This window comes from Lemur catta, chromosome 1 (genome assembly GCF_020740605.2).
Source record: "Lemur catta isolate mLemCat1 chromosome 1, mLemCat1.pri, whole genome shotgun sequence".
Taxonomy (NCBI): Eukaryota; Metazoa; Chordata; class Mammalia; order Primates; family Lemuridae; genus Lemur; species Lemur catta.
Window position 1 is genome coordinate 128,106,992 of NC_059128.1, and position 18,919 is coordinate 128,125,910.

Consider the following 18,919-nt stretch of genomic DNA (forward strand, 5'->3'; position numbering starts at 1 on the left):
ACAGGAAAAACAACTCCATGTAGCCCAGAAAGAAAAAATGAGGGTGGGGGAATCCCTCTTTTATATACATTTTTAAGACTCTAATGTTTCATAAGTATGAGGAAATTGGGTGTTATTATAGGGATAGGAATTGGACTAAAATCACTGTTATCAAAAGCCAATGTCACTACCTAACAGTTATATTTTAAAAAGAAAAATAGTACTTTTGTGTAAATTTCAAATCTGTGGTATGAAACAAACGATATACATGAAGTAAAGTCTCTTTTGTGATTTTTATTTGTTCATCCAGTCTTGTTTCTAGGGAAAAGAAAAAAAAAAAAAGGCAGGAAGCTTACTTAGTTTGGGTACCGGCTGCGTGTCCCAAAACTGGTATCTGTGTTTCGCAGCCTCGTCAATGCTCCTGGCGGGGCCGTGGCATGCGTATAACAGCTCCATTGCTCTCTGGATGTGCTGCAGTTTCTGCATGGGAATGCTCGGATTCTACAAGAGCAAAGAGAGACAAACTGTGAGAAAGCTGCCATGCTCTTACACTTGGAGCAGACGCCCATGTATCTGCCTGGGAGACTACAATACCTAAAAACTACCAATCCTCCTCCAAGGCCGGTCAAAGCCATGGGCTCAAGTGTGTTATGTACAAAAACATAAGCACTCATTTTCTGTTGAAGACAACGACAGTTCTATAAGTTTGTTTGGGGAATGGAAGGAAATCGAAGCGAAGTGCTCTTGGCTTCCGTTTCCCATCCACCTGCAAGTGGTCCCCGGCATTGCCCCTCTAGGGGGAGAGGCCAAAGGAGTGACGTGCGACGCATGCATTACTGTCACAAAGCAGCCAGGCAGCCGCCAGCCTCGGGTGCACTGTCAGGGAAAACGCTCTGCAGAAGCAATGCGAGGACAAGGGAAATAACTTCTGGAACGGAAACTAGGCGTATGGGGGAAACTGTAGTCCATTTAAAAGAAAAAAAAAAAAGAAAAGTATCTTAGCTGGAAAGGAAATGATCAAGAAGAGAAACCTCTACCTAAGCCCCTTCCTCCTGGATACCTCATGTCCTTCTCTAGACACTCATGATCCTCTTGAGACAAACCCTCCAGCCAGAAGCAAGAGCAGTTTCCTCTGGAAATTCAGATCCTTGACAACCATACCTGTTGTCCCCAACTCAAGTGTTGGAAACTAAGTCTCCTTTTTAGGGAAACCACATTCTCAGTCTATAAATCGAAAAATATCTTTAAACTCTAAAGTTCCTTTCTCAAAGCCAAGATTCCCATCCTCACTTGAAGATTCCCTGGCTCTTTTTCTTTGAATTCCTCAAATAATGTGATAATCCACAGAACATGAGACTGTACTTGACATGAGAGAGCAGTGCAGGGGACTGAATGTGGATATCAGTGACTTTTTTCAATATGCAAAATGACTGAGAAGTTGCAGAATTTTGATACCATACAAAGAATATTCTTTGCTGCAATTCAGAAGCAGTTATAAGAAACATCAGAGCCCTTCGGTTTTGTCGTATGTCAACACACCATGGACACCAACGAAAGGTACAATCGACGCTCAGTGGTTTGTAAACAGTGACTTTGGACTTATGTTCAACTTGGAACCTGAAATCTGTGGTCTGGAGCAAATAGGTTTAACCTGGGAAGCTTACTTGCTGACACAGAACAGAACAGGGTTTATTTAATGCAGACTGCCCTGTGGTTGCATTTTTTGCTGGGTTTTCTTACTGTTCTTGACACTAAAATGATGCAAAAAAACAAAGTCCTGAAGTCTAACTGGAGGCAGGATGAAGTCTTAATGTCTCTGCTTAGAAGTCTAACGGCATAACCCAGGATTGCCACAGTGTTTGTAAGCTGTTTTTTGATTTTTTTTTTCCTGTTAGATAGTTTTCCTCTGTTAGATGGTAAGCTGTTTATCTTACATTTTGATTTGGATCAAAATCATAAGGCTCATATCTTAATGACATACAAATTTAACATAGTACTTTTCTTCCAATTCATTATATTATTGGATTATTTGCTCTAGTTTCTTGTAAATGACCAGACGTAGAAGAAAGGCTTAAAATGAGCAGGGGTAGAAGGAAAGGGCAGAAGCTGATGGTAGAAGCAACAGAAGATGTCCACACTGCAGACAAAGGATGCTGCGTTTATCTGATGAAGCAACACTGAGAAGAGTACTTTGCAAGCTGGTGGTATCCTCCTATGAGTTACCTTGGAAAATTGTGTCTAGTGGATAGAATATTTATTACCTGAAAATCAAGTTGAAAAGCTAGGGAGGAAGAAGACTCCACTTTCTTCTCACCCCACCATCAGTCAGGATAAAGTTGGGGTAAGTAATTTTCCTTCTCAGTGATTCCTGGTCCTTTTGTGTGAAACAGGTGACGACGACAACAACAAAACTACCTGCCAGGCTCACTCCATGCCATGGAAGATAAACTTTGCATAAGGAAAAAAATATGTAAACCCACAAAACTTGCATCATGGTAGTAACTGCCACATACAGTGTTTTATAACGTAAAAACTCTCTAATTAAAAAAAATGATCGGATTTTAACCTTGTGACAGCCCTGTGAATTGGGGAGAAGGCACCATCCCCATTTCACAGGTAAGGGAACAGGGTGAAGGAGGGACAGCACCTGGGTCAAAGGCACACAGCTCATGAGCAAGGGAGCAAGAAGGTCTCTGATGCCGCCACCCTGAGCCATGTCCGTGACACCACACGCTGCCCATGATAACTGACGTGGAGCTACAGTCATCAAAATCATCTCCACTCCATTATCCTTCCAATTTTACCCGTTCACCATGAGTTTTGTGCATCAGGAGGGCTTTGTGCTTCCTGGAGGCCCTGCACACAGGACACCTGGGGCTTGGCTCCACAACGGGGGTGGCTGCCATCTGTTGCCACCAGACGACCATGTGGCACAACCAACCCTCTGCTCGGCCGGCCGTGTGCCAACACGGGGCCCAGCTGGACCATTTCTGGGTTGGTCTAAAACGGGTGTTTCTTAGGGAGAATGTTAGGAAGTATTTCCCACCCTTGGCCGTAGAAGGAAGGATGGCCACCAAAGACAGCTCTGATTCAAAGTCAGCATCGGACTTACCCATGGCTTCTCTCGCTGAACTCTGCTGCCAGATGGTGTTGTGCTATTCAGGTAATTGGACAGACACCCAGAAAAATTAAAATGTGAATATCTTCTGAACGAAGAGTCATCAGATTATCAAGTGTAACTTCAAAAAAACCTAACAAGCTCACGCTGACACTTTCTTCTACAACTATAATCTAAATGCTCACTCACTTAGAAAGGGGGGGAAATACAGGAGCTACGCACATACACACAAAAGCACAGTGTACCTCTCAGTGACTTGGGTGCCAAAGCCAGTTTTAAGGAGGCTGTAAATTCCCACCAGTTCCTGGTGCCTTTCAACACACGGTCACGACAGAACCCTCACACATCTGATGCACCAGGGCGCTAAGCTGCGTAAACCCACTCGTGCGGGAGACACCGCAGAGGTGGAAATAAAACCCATCTCTCACCTTTGAAGGCTGCTGAATTTTAATCTCCTGGGAATCAGATGCGGAATCTGACTTGGTGCCCCCAGAATACGGTTTCTCCTTTTTTCTCTTCTGTTTTTTCTTTTTCTTTTTGGCTCCCAAAACCCCTCCGGGACTTCTGTAGGAAATGCAAAGAGGGTAAGACAAAAAAAAAAAAAAAGGTCATTATATAAAAGTGAATTGCATAAAATTAATCACCTGGAAAAATGCAAATGTTATACACGGTAGAAAATAACTAAGTTAGGATGTAAATGGAAAATGAAAGGTAGTTAGGTTATGACGTTAAAAAGTAATAAAGGAGAAATTACTCCACACGCTCCTGCAGGTGATGAGATGTCATTTAAGCAGGAAAATTATAGAAATAAACCACATTTTATAACTGAAGTCAAATAGTAGTCACAGATATCACTGCTCTACTAATCTACTTTTTTGTCAGCCTTTTGAGGGAGAGATACAATAATGCAAAACATTCTATACAAACATCTCTTGTGTACAACAAACCACTAATTTCCTAAGCAACAGCACTAAAGAAACTTCTTTTCCACAGAGGAGGAAATTTTTCCCAATAAAGATTTTTACTAGGAGAGCTAACAATAAAAAACACTCTAAGCAAAAAAAAACATTAACTGGTAAAACATTTCTGTTTGGAACCCTTGTCATTTTACAGCTTTCATCTTCTGAAAGAGCAAATGGGGAAAAAAAAAAAGGACACAAGGAGATTTAAATTCTCCATTTATTTGGGCCTATTCTAGCACAAAATTCCCAGAAGGTAAATTAAAATTTAAAGTCAGAGATTATTAGTGCATTATTGCCTGATACAGAGAAAAGTGATACAATTAGTTTCTATTGCTCTAAATCAATCAGCTCTATCTGCTGCTACCTTTTTTCCTTGGGTTTGTATCTAATTATCACATGGATATTCATTACATGAGACTCAAATGTCATCAATACATATCAACAGCCTTATAATACTGGCCCTTACAGGCAACCAATTGTTTTCCTCCTATACATGCTTCTGAAATTTTCTTTTCTACATATGTCCTCATTTTCACAATGAGTGATTTTTAAACAAAAATTGAATCTTAAGCATGCCACTTGCTTTCCCCACCCCCTTCCACTTAACAAAGTATCTGAGAATTATTTTCATGTCAGGATGTACAGCCGTTGAACAACTGGTTTGAAGTGAGTTCAGTATATGAGGATTTTCTTCCACCTCTGCTACTCCAGAGACAGCAAGACCAACCCTTCCTCTTCCTCCTCCTCCTCAGCCTCTTCAATATGTGACAATGATGATGATGAAGACCTTTATGATGATCCACTTCCACTTACTGAATAGTAACTAGATTTTCTCTTCCTTATGATTTTCTTAACATTTTCTTTTCTCTAGCTTACTTCACTGGAAGAATACAGTATATGATACACATAATGCAAACAATATATGTTAATTGACTGTTTACATTACTGGTAAAGCTTCCAGTCAATAGTAGGCTATTAGTATTAACAGTTAAGTTTTGGCGGAGTCAAAATGACACCTGGACTTTTGGCTGCACAGGGGTCTGCACTGGTACTCCCACGTTGTTAAAGAGTCGACTGTACTGAGCTACCTCCTTTCTTTTTAGCAACTAGACAGCATTCCACTGTGCAGACAGATCACATTTTATTGAACTATAATTCTATAGTAAAAAACCCTGCTATGAAAAAAATATTCTGGTACTTACTTCTTTGTGCATTCAAGCCAGTGTATCTAAAGGTGGAAATGCTAGGTCAAAGGGCATGCACATTTTTGGTTTTACTAAATACTTAAGACTGCTTTCCTAAATTCTGCACCAATGTCCACTCCACCAGCAGTGAATCAGAGCATCGGCTTCCCTACATCTTTGCCAGCACTGAAATAGTATCATCCTTTTTCATCATCAACAGGTGGAAACATCTCACTGTAGACTTAAGTTTCAATTATTTAATTAGGAGTGAGGCTACACATCCTTTCATATGTTTATTGACCATTTATATTTCTTCATGAATTGATCATGTATATCCCTTTCCTATTAGCCTTCTTTAAAAAATGACTTGTAGGTGTTCTTTATAATACCATGGATGGCATCTATCGTTTATTAAGTATTTACTTTGGGTGCTTAATTCCATTTACAACAGCCCTAGGAGAGAGATCCTACTTTATGTTTGTATTACACTGCCAAGTTTGTTGTCTGTTATTTAGATTGCAAATATGTTACCCAGTTTATTTTTTTAGCTCTTACAAACACCCTGCCTATTCCAAAATTACATAAATAACCTTTTATACTTTTCTATCATTTTAATGGCTTTTAAGAAAAGTAGCATCCTAACCCCTTTGGAATAACGTGTACAATGTGATGTATTGTGCCTTTACTTGCCAAATAATTATACATACAAGAAAGCCCTATTAGAACACAACTTGTTAATACAGGGTCAAACTGTACTAACACCATTGCTACCGCAGAGACTAACAGAACAGAGAGGCTGGCAGGCCACTCATTGGATACTCATTCATTCACTTGACAATTACATAATGAGGTCCATCTTGTGCCAGACACTGCTCCAGGCGTAAGGAATTTTGAGATATAGGAAATTCTGTGATGCTTCCATCATAGAGAAGTTGGGTCTCCTCCTCTCCCATTGGACTGGGTCAGCTTGCCTGTGATTCGCTGATAAGGCACAGAGGAAGTGACACTACGTAAGTTCTGAGGCTGTTCAGTTTCCCCCTGGTTCCCTTAGGATGCTCACTCTCGAAGAAGCCAGGAGCTGTAGAAGTAGTCTGGCTGCCCTGAGACCACCAGGCTGGGGGACAGTTCCGTAGACAAAGCAGCTGAACTTCCAGGCAGCAGCCACTGGCCACCACCGGTGGCCCATAGGGGTGAGTGGTCTCAGATGATCGGCTCAGCCTAGTCTGCAGGTGACTGCACCCAGGCAACACCTGACTGCACAGGCATGAGAGGCCCCAAGTGAGAAGCTGCTTGTGCTGACTTCCTGACCACAAAATCAGCAAGTGGCTGTTGTTTTATGTCACCCAGTTTGTGATGATTTGCTATGCAGCAATAAACAATGGGACAGAAATTTGGTATATGAAAAGGGATGGCTGTTGTGATTAACAAAAAGCTAGAACGGGTGGCACTGGCTTTACGACCAGGTGGCAGACAGAGCTGGAGATACACGGAGAAACCTGCCGGGGAAGGTGCATGACGTGAGGAAGCCGTCAGTGAGGGTGCAAAGTAAAATAATGTGAAAGTCATCGGAAGACTGAGGAACGGACACCTCTGTCACGGAGCAGAGGAATATTTATAAAACTGTAGCCAGCAATAATGTGGAAAATAGAAAATGAACCTAATGAACTTGATGATCTAACTAAGAAGTGGGCAAAGAGTTGAAAGTGCTGGCTGCTTCTAGCTGCCTATAACAAAACGAGAAAGGAAAGATTAACTAAAGGAGGACTATTTAGGTCATAAGTAGAATTTAGAGAAAATATAAACCCAGCCCTCACTTGCTAGATTCAAAAATAAAGCTGTTCCTCATCCCCAGCATCTCCAGAGGGCAAAGGATTCACATATTAAGTAATGTCTCAGGACAAAAAAAATAAAAAATCCAGGGTGGAGCTGTCAGACCTCTTGTTAAGACCTCAGAAAGATCTAATCAAAAGGCCTTCTGAGTTTCTGAAGGATGCACCTCGTATATCCTCCCTTTAAACAATATGGCTCCTAAGAATTTAAAATTTTTTTTTTTTTGTTAGACATAGCATCTCACTCTGTTACCCAAGGTGGAGTGAGTGGTGCAATCACAGCTCACTGCAGCCTCGAATTCCTGGGCTCAAGCGATCCTCTTGCCTTAGTCTCCCAAGTGGCTAGAACTACAGTCGTGCATGACCATGCTCAGCTAATTTTTTTTTTTTTTTGGTAGAGACAGGGTCTCACTATGTTGCCCAGGCTGATCTGGAACTTCTGGCCTCAAGCAATCCTCTCACGTCAGACTCCCAAAGTGCTGTGATTACAGGTGTGAGCCACCGTGACCCGCCTTCTAAGAATCTTAAGGGCATTGTTCCATCACTACCCCACAGGGAACCCAAGGTTAAGTAAAACTTATCTCCAAGATTTGTAGATGTGGCTTTTGTCTAATGGTGTGGACTATAAACCAGCACACAGGAAGCCCATGACATTTTCAAAGGAACTGTATCAGCTTGAGAGTGGCAGAGCAGAACAGATAAACAAGAAGTGTCACAGTGAAATGTCAGAGATATCAACCTAGTACTTAGTACTTAAGGAAATCAGACATTTCATACTTAATAAGTATAAACTTTTAAATTTAAAATGGATGAATTATTCCTCTGTAAAGTCAAAATATGAAAGATATGTTCAACAGTGAGAGAAAATGTTTAAGAACTAAGCACTTGAGCTATAGATTCATATTTCCATTCTAATTCTTAAAAAGAAAACAGTGCTCCTTTTTGGAGATATATTAAGATCTTGTCAAGTGGTACCCAAGTGGTCTAAAAATAGTAAGGCATTCCCACCCCAAAACGAGCAGTTTGTTTTTATCAGTGTAATCAAACTTGTACCATCATGATGTTTATATTTAAAATCATCTGGTGGCTAAGGACACCCATAAATATCTGACTAGCAGTTGGGCTTAAACATATCACAGCCAGGTACCATACATATATGCTGTGGATATGTATGGCTTTATATATATTCTGATTTGGGAGTAGGAATAGTTTAGGCCGTCCTCCCTCAATTTTCCTAGGGCTGGCACCTTGTAAAGGGGTGAGCCTGCTGGACTGTTACTGTTTTGTGTTTGTGTGTATGTGTGTTACAGAAGAAATCTATTCATAACTGCATCCCTAAGGTCTATACTACCTCACACTAGAAGATATTAATAACAAATGACTCTTGAATGAATGAATAATTCTGGCTCTTGAGGTGGTTCCAATCACATATTATTAATATCATTAATTAATAATTAATTAGGTAAAATATTAATAACTCTGAAAGCTACAATACTCCCAACCTTGATGGTAAAGCCTATTGCAATTTATTGTCGAGCACTTATCATACATGTACTATGCGGGCTGCACTGTACGGGGGCGGGGGGCAGAGGGAAGGTGTAGTAACCAAAATCTTAAGGACATGCCCTTGGCTTCACAACCCAGGGAATTATCTCTTTTCTGCCTCTATCCTTTGTTTTACCTACTGCTGGTTATGGCTTTTCTAGAAACCACTAGGAGCCCAGGACCTCACAGCTTGTCTGTACAATACACCCAGTTTAAAATATCTCCAGATTTCCAAGAAGCTTGGATGCTTTGAAGCAGATGCCTATCAAACTGGATAAAAATATCTCCATCAATGAAGATTCCAGAAATATCTGTCCTGAGTGTGGATTAATTTTCTCTAAAACAGATAAACTCACAGAAACTGGAGTGGATCTCAAGACATTAAAAATCACCACACTGTTTCACTGAAAAATTCCTTAAATAAGTTTATATCACCCATTCTGTAACTTACAGGACACTAGGGCAGTGACGTTTTCTGCTAATTACAATTTGGGTGTTAACTGATGTTACACACCAAAACTATCCCCCTACCCCAACAGTATTGCTAAAAATCATACTTTCTTACTGTGGTATGATGAAGAAATTGTAATCATTTTTGTTAACTGTAGTTCATCAAGAGTTTTTCTTTTTCTCTCTATCTGAGCTTTAAAAATAAATTGACAGAGAGCCACAGAAATCGGGCACTAAATTGGTCATCTCCTCCCCCAAACTCCCAGACACATCTGAGAGCATGTATGCAGTGGGGAGAAGCCGAGCTTCCTGGAATGAGGAGGAGCTACTGACCCATTTCCACAGGCTGTAAGGAAACTTGGGAATTATCGCTGACAGGTATGCCACTTCACACCCACTAGGGCAATCATAACCAAAACGATCGTAACCAGTGCTGGCGAGGATGTAGAGAAACTGGAACCCTCATATACTGCTGGTGGGAATGGAAAATGGCGCAGCCCCTTTGGAACCCAGTCTGGCAGTTCCTCAAAACTCTAACCACACATTTACCATATAACTCAGCAATCACACTCCTGGGTATATAACCAAGAGAAATGAAAACTTACGTCCACACAGAAACCTGTTCACAAATATTGATATCAGCATTATTCATCATAGCCAGTTAAATGGAAACAACCTAAATGTCCATCGACTGATGAAGGGATAAAGGAAATGTGCCGTGGAATATTATTCAGCAATAAAAAATGAAGTGCTGATGATAAAACATGGATGAACCTTAAACATAGTACGCTGAGTGAAAGAAACCAGTCACAAAGGACCCCCTATTGTATGCTCTCATTCGTACTAAATGTCCCAACAGGCAAATCCATGGAAGCAGAAGGTAGATTAGTGGCTGTCAGTGGCTGAGAAGACGGAGGGTTTGGGTGGTTATGGCTAAGGGATGCAGGCTTCTTTCTGGAGTGATAAAAATGGTCTAAAATTGATTGCAGTGATGGATGGACAACTCTGTGAATATACTAAAACCCACTGAACTGTATACCTTACATGGGTGAATTGTATGGTGTGTGGATTGTATCTCAATAAAACTGTTTAAAAAGTTGACAGGTGCAACTCCTGTCCCCGGGGGTGGTAGCATGTTAAGACCTGCACAGTCAAGAGTCAGCTATGGCTGCGTAGCTGGGTTCTGCTTCTGAAAAGAGACATGTGACAGAAAGAGATGCCACAGTAGCCAGGCAGGAGGGACACAGAGCAGGCTTTGGGATAATAAGGGAAAATCAGTGCTCAAGAGAAGTCTCTACCTGGAACTCCAATGGAGAAAACTGATTCAGACTGCAGTGTTTGAGGTTGAGTACTGAGTCACAGAAATTTAGCCATGGAAATTACACTGCTTTTTTATAAAGACCCTTTGATCTTTCAGAACAGAAGTTCCATTTCCCTCTTCCCCAAGATTTCATATCAAAGACCCACAAAGAAAAGGCTCTCAGTTTTGCTACCTCGGAAAGGAGATACTTCAGTCTGTGTCTAGTGAGAACCTGTGGCCCATTCAAACTTCAAGTGAAAATCGATAAACTCCTCAGCTGTGGAAATGTCAAATATTTAATAAGCACATCAGAAAATCTCTTCAAAGAAGCATTCATGGAATCTATAGACAGGACTTGATGGAATACCAATGTACCAGAGCCACATAAACATTTTACAGGTGGTCCAGGAGAACATCTATGAAAACCCATCCTTCCTCTCTCCCTAGATGCACAGCTAGACCACACAGCTCCCCCGCTACTCAGGGAGCACCTGCCCAGGACTGGCACGTGAATAAGAAAGAAAATTCCATTGTGTTGGGCAGTCAGTGTTAGGGTCTGTGTATTACAGCAGCTCAGCCCAACATAACTAATACGTCAATCCTAACAGTGACATCAAAAGAGCTCAATTTTTTGTATGTGAATTCCAAAGATGAGAAACAATTTTAGACTTTACAGGATACCACCAGAGGGATCATTTAGCTCCATCCCATGGTGAAATAGAAAAAAAATTAGTAGTTTGATATAGCAATTATTTTACAAATACTTTCCCCCTTGATTCCCAAGTTCTTGCATAGAAAATGGTGGAAATATAGGTGATTATAATCTTCTTTGTATTTTCATGCATTTTCTAAATTGTCTGTGATCACAATACCTTTGTAACTAAAACACTGAAATACAACAGCGCTCAAGGACAAACAGATCAATGAAATACAACAGACATATCCATAGCGACCTATGATATATACGAACTTGATACATGATAAAGATTACATCATAAATCAGTGGTGAAAAAATAAACTTTTTAATAAATAGCAACAGAAAAACTGGCTTTCTATATGCAGAAAAATAAAATTAGTTTGCTATGTCCCACAATATACAAAAACAAATTCCAAATGAGGGAAAGATCCAAACTTGGAAAACAAAACCTTAAAACTGAAGGCAGTGATGTCTGTCCATTTAGTTCACATCTGTTCAATGCCTACAGTGTCCGGCATACATTGGATGCTCAAGTATATATCTATTGAATGAATAACTGAAAGAATTAAATGATAACTTTGTAATGTCAGTGAAGAATTTCTTAAACAAGGGCCCGAAAGTACAAACCGTTCGATAAAAGGTAGTAACTTTGACTACATGAAAATTAAGCATTTTACAGCAATTGATTATAAACAAAATTTTAAAACTATAAAATGAGGCAAGATATTTATAACACACATGAGAAAGTTTTAATAGCCAAGATATATAAAAAGCTCTTTTCCCCCCGTCACAGTTTATAACCAGTATAGTGTGTAGAGGCAACATAACATCCTGGCCACGACTGCAGGCATTTAGCTAGAGTTTGACCACCTGAGTTTGAATCCTGGCTCCACCACTTCCCAGCTGTGTGACTTTGAGTTTACTACTTAACCTCTCTGTGCTTTGGTTTCCACAGCTGTAAAAGGATGATGTTTTCAATAAACAGTCATAGAAAAATTGTGAGGATAAAATAAGTTATTCACACAAGAACTTAGCACGGTAGCTGACACATAGAAATCATTCAGTGAACGTTAGCTATTACAATGCCCTGCTTTAATTTTCTTCATATAACTTATTGCTGGCTAAAATTATATTCTTTGATTTCCTCTAAGTGGAACATGAGATCCGTAAAACAGGACTAGGAACTGTGTTCCTAGCACCCAAAACATTATCTGACATATAAAAAGTTCTCAATAAACATTTGCTGGATGAATGAGAAATCAACAAAAAAGTCAGTAAGAAAAAGACAAAAGACTGAAAGAAGAATGGGCTGAGGATATGAATAAGCGCTTCACAAAAGAGGAATCCCTAATGGACAATACACTTATGAAAAAAAAGATGCTCAATTTTATCCACTGATTTGGCAAGCTTTTTTTTTTGAGACAGAGTCTCACTCTGTCACCCTGGGTAGAGTGCAGTGGTGGTATCATAGCTCACTGCAACCTCAAACTCCTGAGCTCAAGCGATCCTTCTGCCTCAGCCTCCCGAGTAGCTGGGACTACAGGCATGTGCCACCATGCCCGACTAATTTTTTTTATATATATTTTTAGCTGTCCATATAATTTCTTTCTATTTTTAGTAGAGACGGGGGTCTCACTCTTGCTCAGGCTGGTCTTGAACTCCTGAGCTCAAACAATCTGCCCGCCTTGGCCTCCCAGAGTGCTAAGATTACAGGCGTGAGCCACCGGCGCCTGGCCTGTCCTATTTTTTTATAGCTTTTCTCACCCATACTCAAAAATGTTTTCCTGATAGAATAGCTGATATACACTAGTTCCTGTATAACTTTTCTCTTTTCTGGGCCTGTCTGAGTTTTAAAGGAAGATAGTTAAGTAAAAAAAAAAAAATAAATAAAAAAATGCTTTTTTCCCCCCTGAATCTCTATATTACCATCGTTATATTTAAAAATATTAATGTGTACCAGCAAAGTTAATAATTTGATGTACTTTTAAAATTATATTCCTATTTCTAAATTCCCTTGCATATCAAATTTTCATTTTTTAACTTCCTTTTTCATATATCGCAGTGCTGATAAGAGAGCTACTCAATTCTTTCATTAAAGGAATGTCCCATATTGGGATGAAATCCTCGTGGTTACAGGGTGTGGCAAAATACTATGCTTCCCCACCTCCCCCCAGAAAAATCTTGTAAAGTAAGGGGCATGATCTGCCTGGGGTAGGAAGAGAACTTCCATCTAAAAGAATGGCATCTTCAGATATGCAAGAACTCAGGAAATACATCATCCATACACTTTAAAAAAAAATTAAATGAAAAGGTACTTAAAGAAGAAAAGGAGAGTGTATGTTCTGCAAAGAATGGTAACTGATAAAAACAGTAATAATTAAGAAAAAAAGTCTTTAGGGATGCAAGGGTAAAAATAAAAGAAGCCACATGGAATAAAAACTCTAGGTTATTTCAACAAAACCTAGGAAATGAAAAGGAGAAGATATCAAAATATCCTACTTTTGTGAGGTAGTAGAATATTTTGGATAATGGTTAATTTTTGACACTGATAGGGAAATATAGATAAAACATGCTTGCTCAAGATTTAAAGATAATCCCCAGAAGAAAAGAAAAAGGAAGAATGAAAACTAGACACATTCGGCAAAAGGCAGGAAAATAAAAAAATATTTTGAGTACCACGAAAGCTTATAAACAGAATTCAAAGGCAGAAGATGATCTGAGCTGCCCCATACCAGAGCCACTAGCCACAGAGGGCAATTTAAATTTAAGTTAATTAAAATAAAAGATTGCTCAAGTGCTCGAGAGTCCCATGTACTAATGACTACCAAACTGGATTTCTACCACCCCAGAAAGTTCCAGCAGACAACATTAATGGTGAAAAATATAAGGTAATTATGATCCTGTTTATTTTAAACACACAGACACATGTTAAAATATTGAGTTAATTAAACTGCCAATGGTGGCATCTCTAGGATATAAGATGATGAACAGCTTTCACTCTATACACTTTATTGTTTGAATTTTTAAAAAGCACATTTTACTCTTAACAAGAGTTAACGGTCCTCAAATGGAACAACAACAACAAACCAGTTGATTTCTTTCTTGAACCTGAAGTAGAACTTGGTTCTGTTAAAGTGATTATAACTATAACAGATTTATAGCATATATTTGTGCTATTAAACAGAGATGGCAAAGTATGTGTCCTATATTTAGAAATTTTCTGTATTTTAGCCAATCTCTGGGAGAAGTTTGTTCTGGGCCAAAGTGTGATTCAGATGCAAGTCTTAGCAGATATTTGATCATTTCAAACTGTATTTCTTGAATTGCAGAGGTCCCTTGGGCAAGGATCTCATTTAGATTTATATAGTTGATAATAGATCAAATTTCAGAAAAGGTAGCTTTGAGTTATCCCTTAAATTTTTGATGACAAGAAAAACCTACTGAGAGTTATAGTAAGTTTCTGTATTTTCCTACTGGTACCATACAGTTGACTAAGGGAAAGTTCCTGCACTCAATCTTAACCATAGACAGATAAAGTCAGATATAACAACATACTGCAGAGAATAACCTCGCTTTTTTTTTCCCCCTAAATGGGGGGTGGTAGAAGAGAGGTTGTGTTCTTTGTTAAAAGAATTCCGACGTTTTCATCTTTGCCTAATACCAGATCTTTAATTTTTCTAAGAAAAAAATTTCTTAAAAATGTCTTCACCCTTAAATGCTAAAACCATTTCATATATACCTCAGGGATTAATTTAGTCATTTATCGGCCAACAAAGACATATTCATATATGTTTATTTTGATTCCCTACATAAATATTCTAGGTAGCTGCTTCCTATTTCATCATAGTGAATATTCAGGGAAAAGCTCTCCTAGTGGGAAAAGGATGAGAAACATCAATCTGTCTAGGAAATAGGCATTCTGAAAGTCAGCATTGGTAAACCAAGGAGGGAGGTTTGGTTTTGTTACCAACTTAAGCACCAATTTTATTTGAGGCTAACTGTGTGATTTTTGTTTCCAACACTGGACAATATCCTGAATGTGGTAAGAGATAATGACTACTACCAAATGTACTTCACAAAAGGAGAAGTCGCCCATTGACATGGCATGGACAAGAAGATGGTGAGTTTCAGCTGATCCTTCAACAATTTGCCTGTCCTCACTGGTTTCCCCAAATCCCTTTATAAGAAACAGAAGACACGAACACAGCAAAGATGATCAGAGTATTAAAGATCCTTCAGTATCTACCTAACTTCAAATCCAGCCATGAAAGCTCCTATGAAATTTGTCCTACAGGTAACCTCTTTCATGCCACAGCCACCCACAGCAGAACAGAAATCTTCAGTCATTTGAACTATTTGTAATAATTCCTACAGGAAGCTGCACTGAAGTTAACAGAAAATCTTTTCATGCTCCCTCAAACTCTTTACAAAGACTTACTTACTTACTCTAATTGCAAATCATGTGTTAAAGCAAGTTATCCAAAAGAACTTTCTAGACAATCCTCTATTAGCCTGGTTCTAATTGCCACATATTGTTTGAAAATAATAAAACTACACTTCTTTGAATACGGTCTCATTCATTAAAACTAAAAATCCCTCCCCTCTCCTCCCCTATGTTTTTTTTGCAATTCATAAGATTTTTATAGTGGTATATCACTTCCATACTTGGGTGGACCAAAAGGATAAACAAAGAGCTCATTTTCCATGAAAAATAAAATACAAAGATAGTGAGATTCAAGTATTTTATAATACTTACACCACTGCTTTGAATTAAACATAAAACATCTTATATTTCATTCACTGACCCTCAGCATTATTCATAAAAATGAAATGCCCTTCTTAGTCCATAAAGAAAATTCTATGAAAATAAAAGTATATGCAGTAATATTTACATGTTGGTGCAAAATAAGAATCTAATTGGATATTTTCCTTTTATTTGAGGTTCTAGTTTCAGCTTAATGTGTCTAAAACAAGTAGTAAATACATTATCCTGGATGTTCAATGGTGGGGGCAAATTTTTAGGCCACAAGGGTACTATTGGGTAAACTACCACTCTGTGCACCGACAGCTGCGTTGTGGCTTCAAATTGATCATCTGCCTTTAAAAGGTGAAGCGTGGACCTACTCATTCATTTAAAGGCTTATTATTTGTTACTTGTTCAAACTGGTAGAGAATGAAGAGGCCAAGTGCAGAAAAGGAGTCTTTCCAACGTTAACATTTACTAACTTGAGCTCCTTCAAGAAAATCTAGGTTTCTACTGAGCCATATCATCAGAACAAGAGCCAAATAAAACACAATTACTCCCCCAAATTTGGCACACACTGTCGAAACTCAAAACCAAAAAAGCAGTCTAACATGAGCAGCCATTTGGAGTTTTACTAATCTCCTTACATTTTAATAGAGTACAATAAACCCATTATATTAATTTCTTCTCAGTAGAAGCTGTAATCATGTTATCTGCTCTTGGTTAAAACATTTCAGTCCACGGGGCATTTCTAAATTTTTATTAACCTTGTGAATATATAATGCAGGGGCTGACGCACCAAACTGAAAACTCAGAAGACACAGAGATTCTTTGGGTGCTACTCCAAGAACTTCACCCAGACTCTTGAAAGGTGTCAGGAGACAGGCCCAGATCAACTAGCACACAGGTCAGTAATTCTTTCTACCATGGACATTGTCAACTGTGGAAGTCCTAATCAAACCCTCAACCTAGAATATCAATCAAACCAACAACAAGCAGAAATTACAGCAGAGAAGACAGAAATCCAGGGTCTCTCTAGAAAGATAACTGGCAGGTACTGAAGTTATTTGGGTGGTCCACCAATCACGCTGGCATCTGGGCCCATTTCTAGCAACAGAACCATTGTTTCAAAAACATATTTACATTTATCTATCAAAGGCAAATTTCTATCGCTGCATCAACAGAACTCAGGCTCAGATTTCTGTACAACTTCCTTTCCTCTCTTTGAAAAAAAAAATTCTAGACTCGAACATTCGGTACTTGCAGCTGCCACTGAAGTATTCGCTACAAAAATAATAATAAAAAAAAGCAACTTGCAAAGGGGAGATACATGCAATCAGCTTTTCTTTTTCTTGATCTCCCATTTAATATTTTATAACGCATTAAAGGTCAGTAAAAGTTCCTTTTTCAAATCTTCAGTAGACGTTAAATAGAATGCAAATGGTTTACACGTTTCAATCATCAACCCTTTGAAGAATCTCCTCATGAACTGAATGAACCATCTGTGACTCAGGCCTATCCTGTTTTCAAGATGACCCACAACCCTCTCCGTCAGTCACCGGGGTACCCCACATAGCAAAACCTCACTTCTAAGGGGGCAGCAAGAACTGCTCTGCAACCAGCGCATAGTTTGAATCCTACGGGGTAAAAGGATAATGCAAACACCACTTTAAAATGACCCCCTGCCTCTAAACGGAGGACGTCAATACCAGCTTTAACCTGAAGCAATCTCTTCTCCAACAGAAGAGCAAATCGAGTCTGCAGGGGAGGAAGGGGGGCCAAGGGCAGAAGGATTAAGAAACCCGATCGAGTGTTGAAACACTCGGCGAGTTTGGCTTTGGAGCCCAAACGCCAGGTTTGCAAGCGGGCTGCGGTCGCGTCGGCGGGCGCTCTGCTCAGGGGGTCGGCCCTGGCGGGGGGCAAAGCTGAGCGTCCCCACGAGCGGCCCGGGCCGGGACCCCCTCGGCGCCCCGCGCCCGCGCTGGGGCGGCAGAACTTTGCGCACCTGGCCGCCAGCAGGCAGCCCCGAGCCCACCGGCCACCTCTCCACGCCACCCCCCACCAGCGGCTTCGCGCGTTTCTTTGCCGGCGCCGGCAGCGCGGGTGACGGAAGGGTCTGCCGGACTTGAGGAGGACTGCAAGGCGCAGAGGAGGGCGACTTCCCACCCCCGGGCTGCAGCGGCCAGGGACGCCGCCGCCGCCGCCACAAAGGAAGGGCGTCGCGCCTGTCCTCGCTCCCACCGAGAGCCGCTCGCCGGTCAGGGCAGCGCGCCGCCTCACGGGCCCGGACGCCGCGCGGGTGGGCGAGGCCGGCCGGCGGGGGCGCGCCGCCGGTGACAGCCTGGGGCCCCCGCCTCCCGCGTCCCCTCTTCTCTCACGAGCCGCGCCACCCGGACCTCGCCGGGGGGCTCCGCGGCGCAGCGAAGCCATCGCCAGGCGGAGCGGCCGAGGGGCCCCGAGCCCCGGGAGTCGGCGCCCGAGCGGGAGCCGCGAGGCGGGGCGCGGTTCCCGCCTTGTCGCGCCCTGAGGCGCCCGCGCGCCGCCCCTACCCTTTGGCATGCTCCGTCTCCTCCTCATTGTCCCCGTCTATCCCGCACGTGTCCTGGTCGTCCAGCTCCAGGCTCTGCTGGCTGGCCGCAGACTCGCTGTCCTCCGCCATCGCGGCGGCGCGGGCTGGGGAGGCGGCGCGCGGGGGGCGGGGCCGCAGCTCCTCACAGTGCCGCCTGCCGTCCCGCTCCAGTCCAGGCGCCACGCCGGCCCCGCCCCCTGTCCGGCCCCGCCCACACGCCGGAAGGCCCCGCCCACACGGCAGGCTCGGCCCCGGCCCCGGCCCCGGCCCCGCCCACACCGGTCGGCCTGCTTGCTAGGGGGTGGTCGGCGCTTCCCGACTCCCGAAGTCTGAGGCAGAGGCTGGTGGGTTGCAGATCCCGCGGCCAGGTGGGACCCTGAAGCTCTCGCCGCGCCTCATCCCGGCTCTGAAGGCCGCAAGTGGAGACTCGCAGTCCTGAGCGCCGGCAATTTTGGAACACAGGCCTCGCGACTGTAGCTCCGGGCGAGTTCCGGAGCGCCCTCCACCTGGGCGAGCTTCCACTCAGGAGTGGGCGTGCCGAG

The 18,919-nt window shown here is 41.7% G+C and overlaps 1 protein-coding gene across 1 annotated transcript in view; it reads right to left on the reverse strand.

The window, feature by feature from the left end:
- The window catches only part of NMT2 (N-myristoyltransferase 2), a 38,532-nt gene extending 19,976 nt beyond the window's left edge, over positions 1-18,556 (reverse strand). Inside the window, exons 1-3 of the mRNA XM_045533987.1 lie at positions 18,358-18,556; positions 3,526-3,661; positions 336-480 (exon numbers count right to left, since the gene is read on the reverse strand). Of these exons, the coding sequence (XP_045389943.1) occupies positions 336-480; positions 3,526-3,661; positions 18,358-18,467 (391 nt within the window). The 5' untranslated portion in view covers positions 18,468-18,556. The remainder of the gene's footprint in view (positions 1-335; positions 481-3,525; positions 3,662-18,357) is intronic.
- Positions 18,557-18,919: the final 363 nt, after the last annotated feature.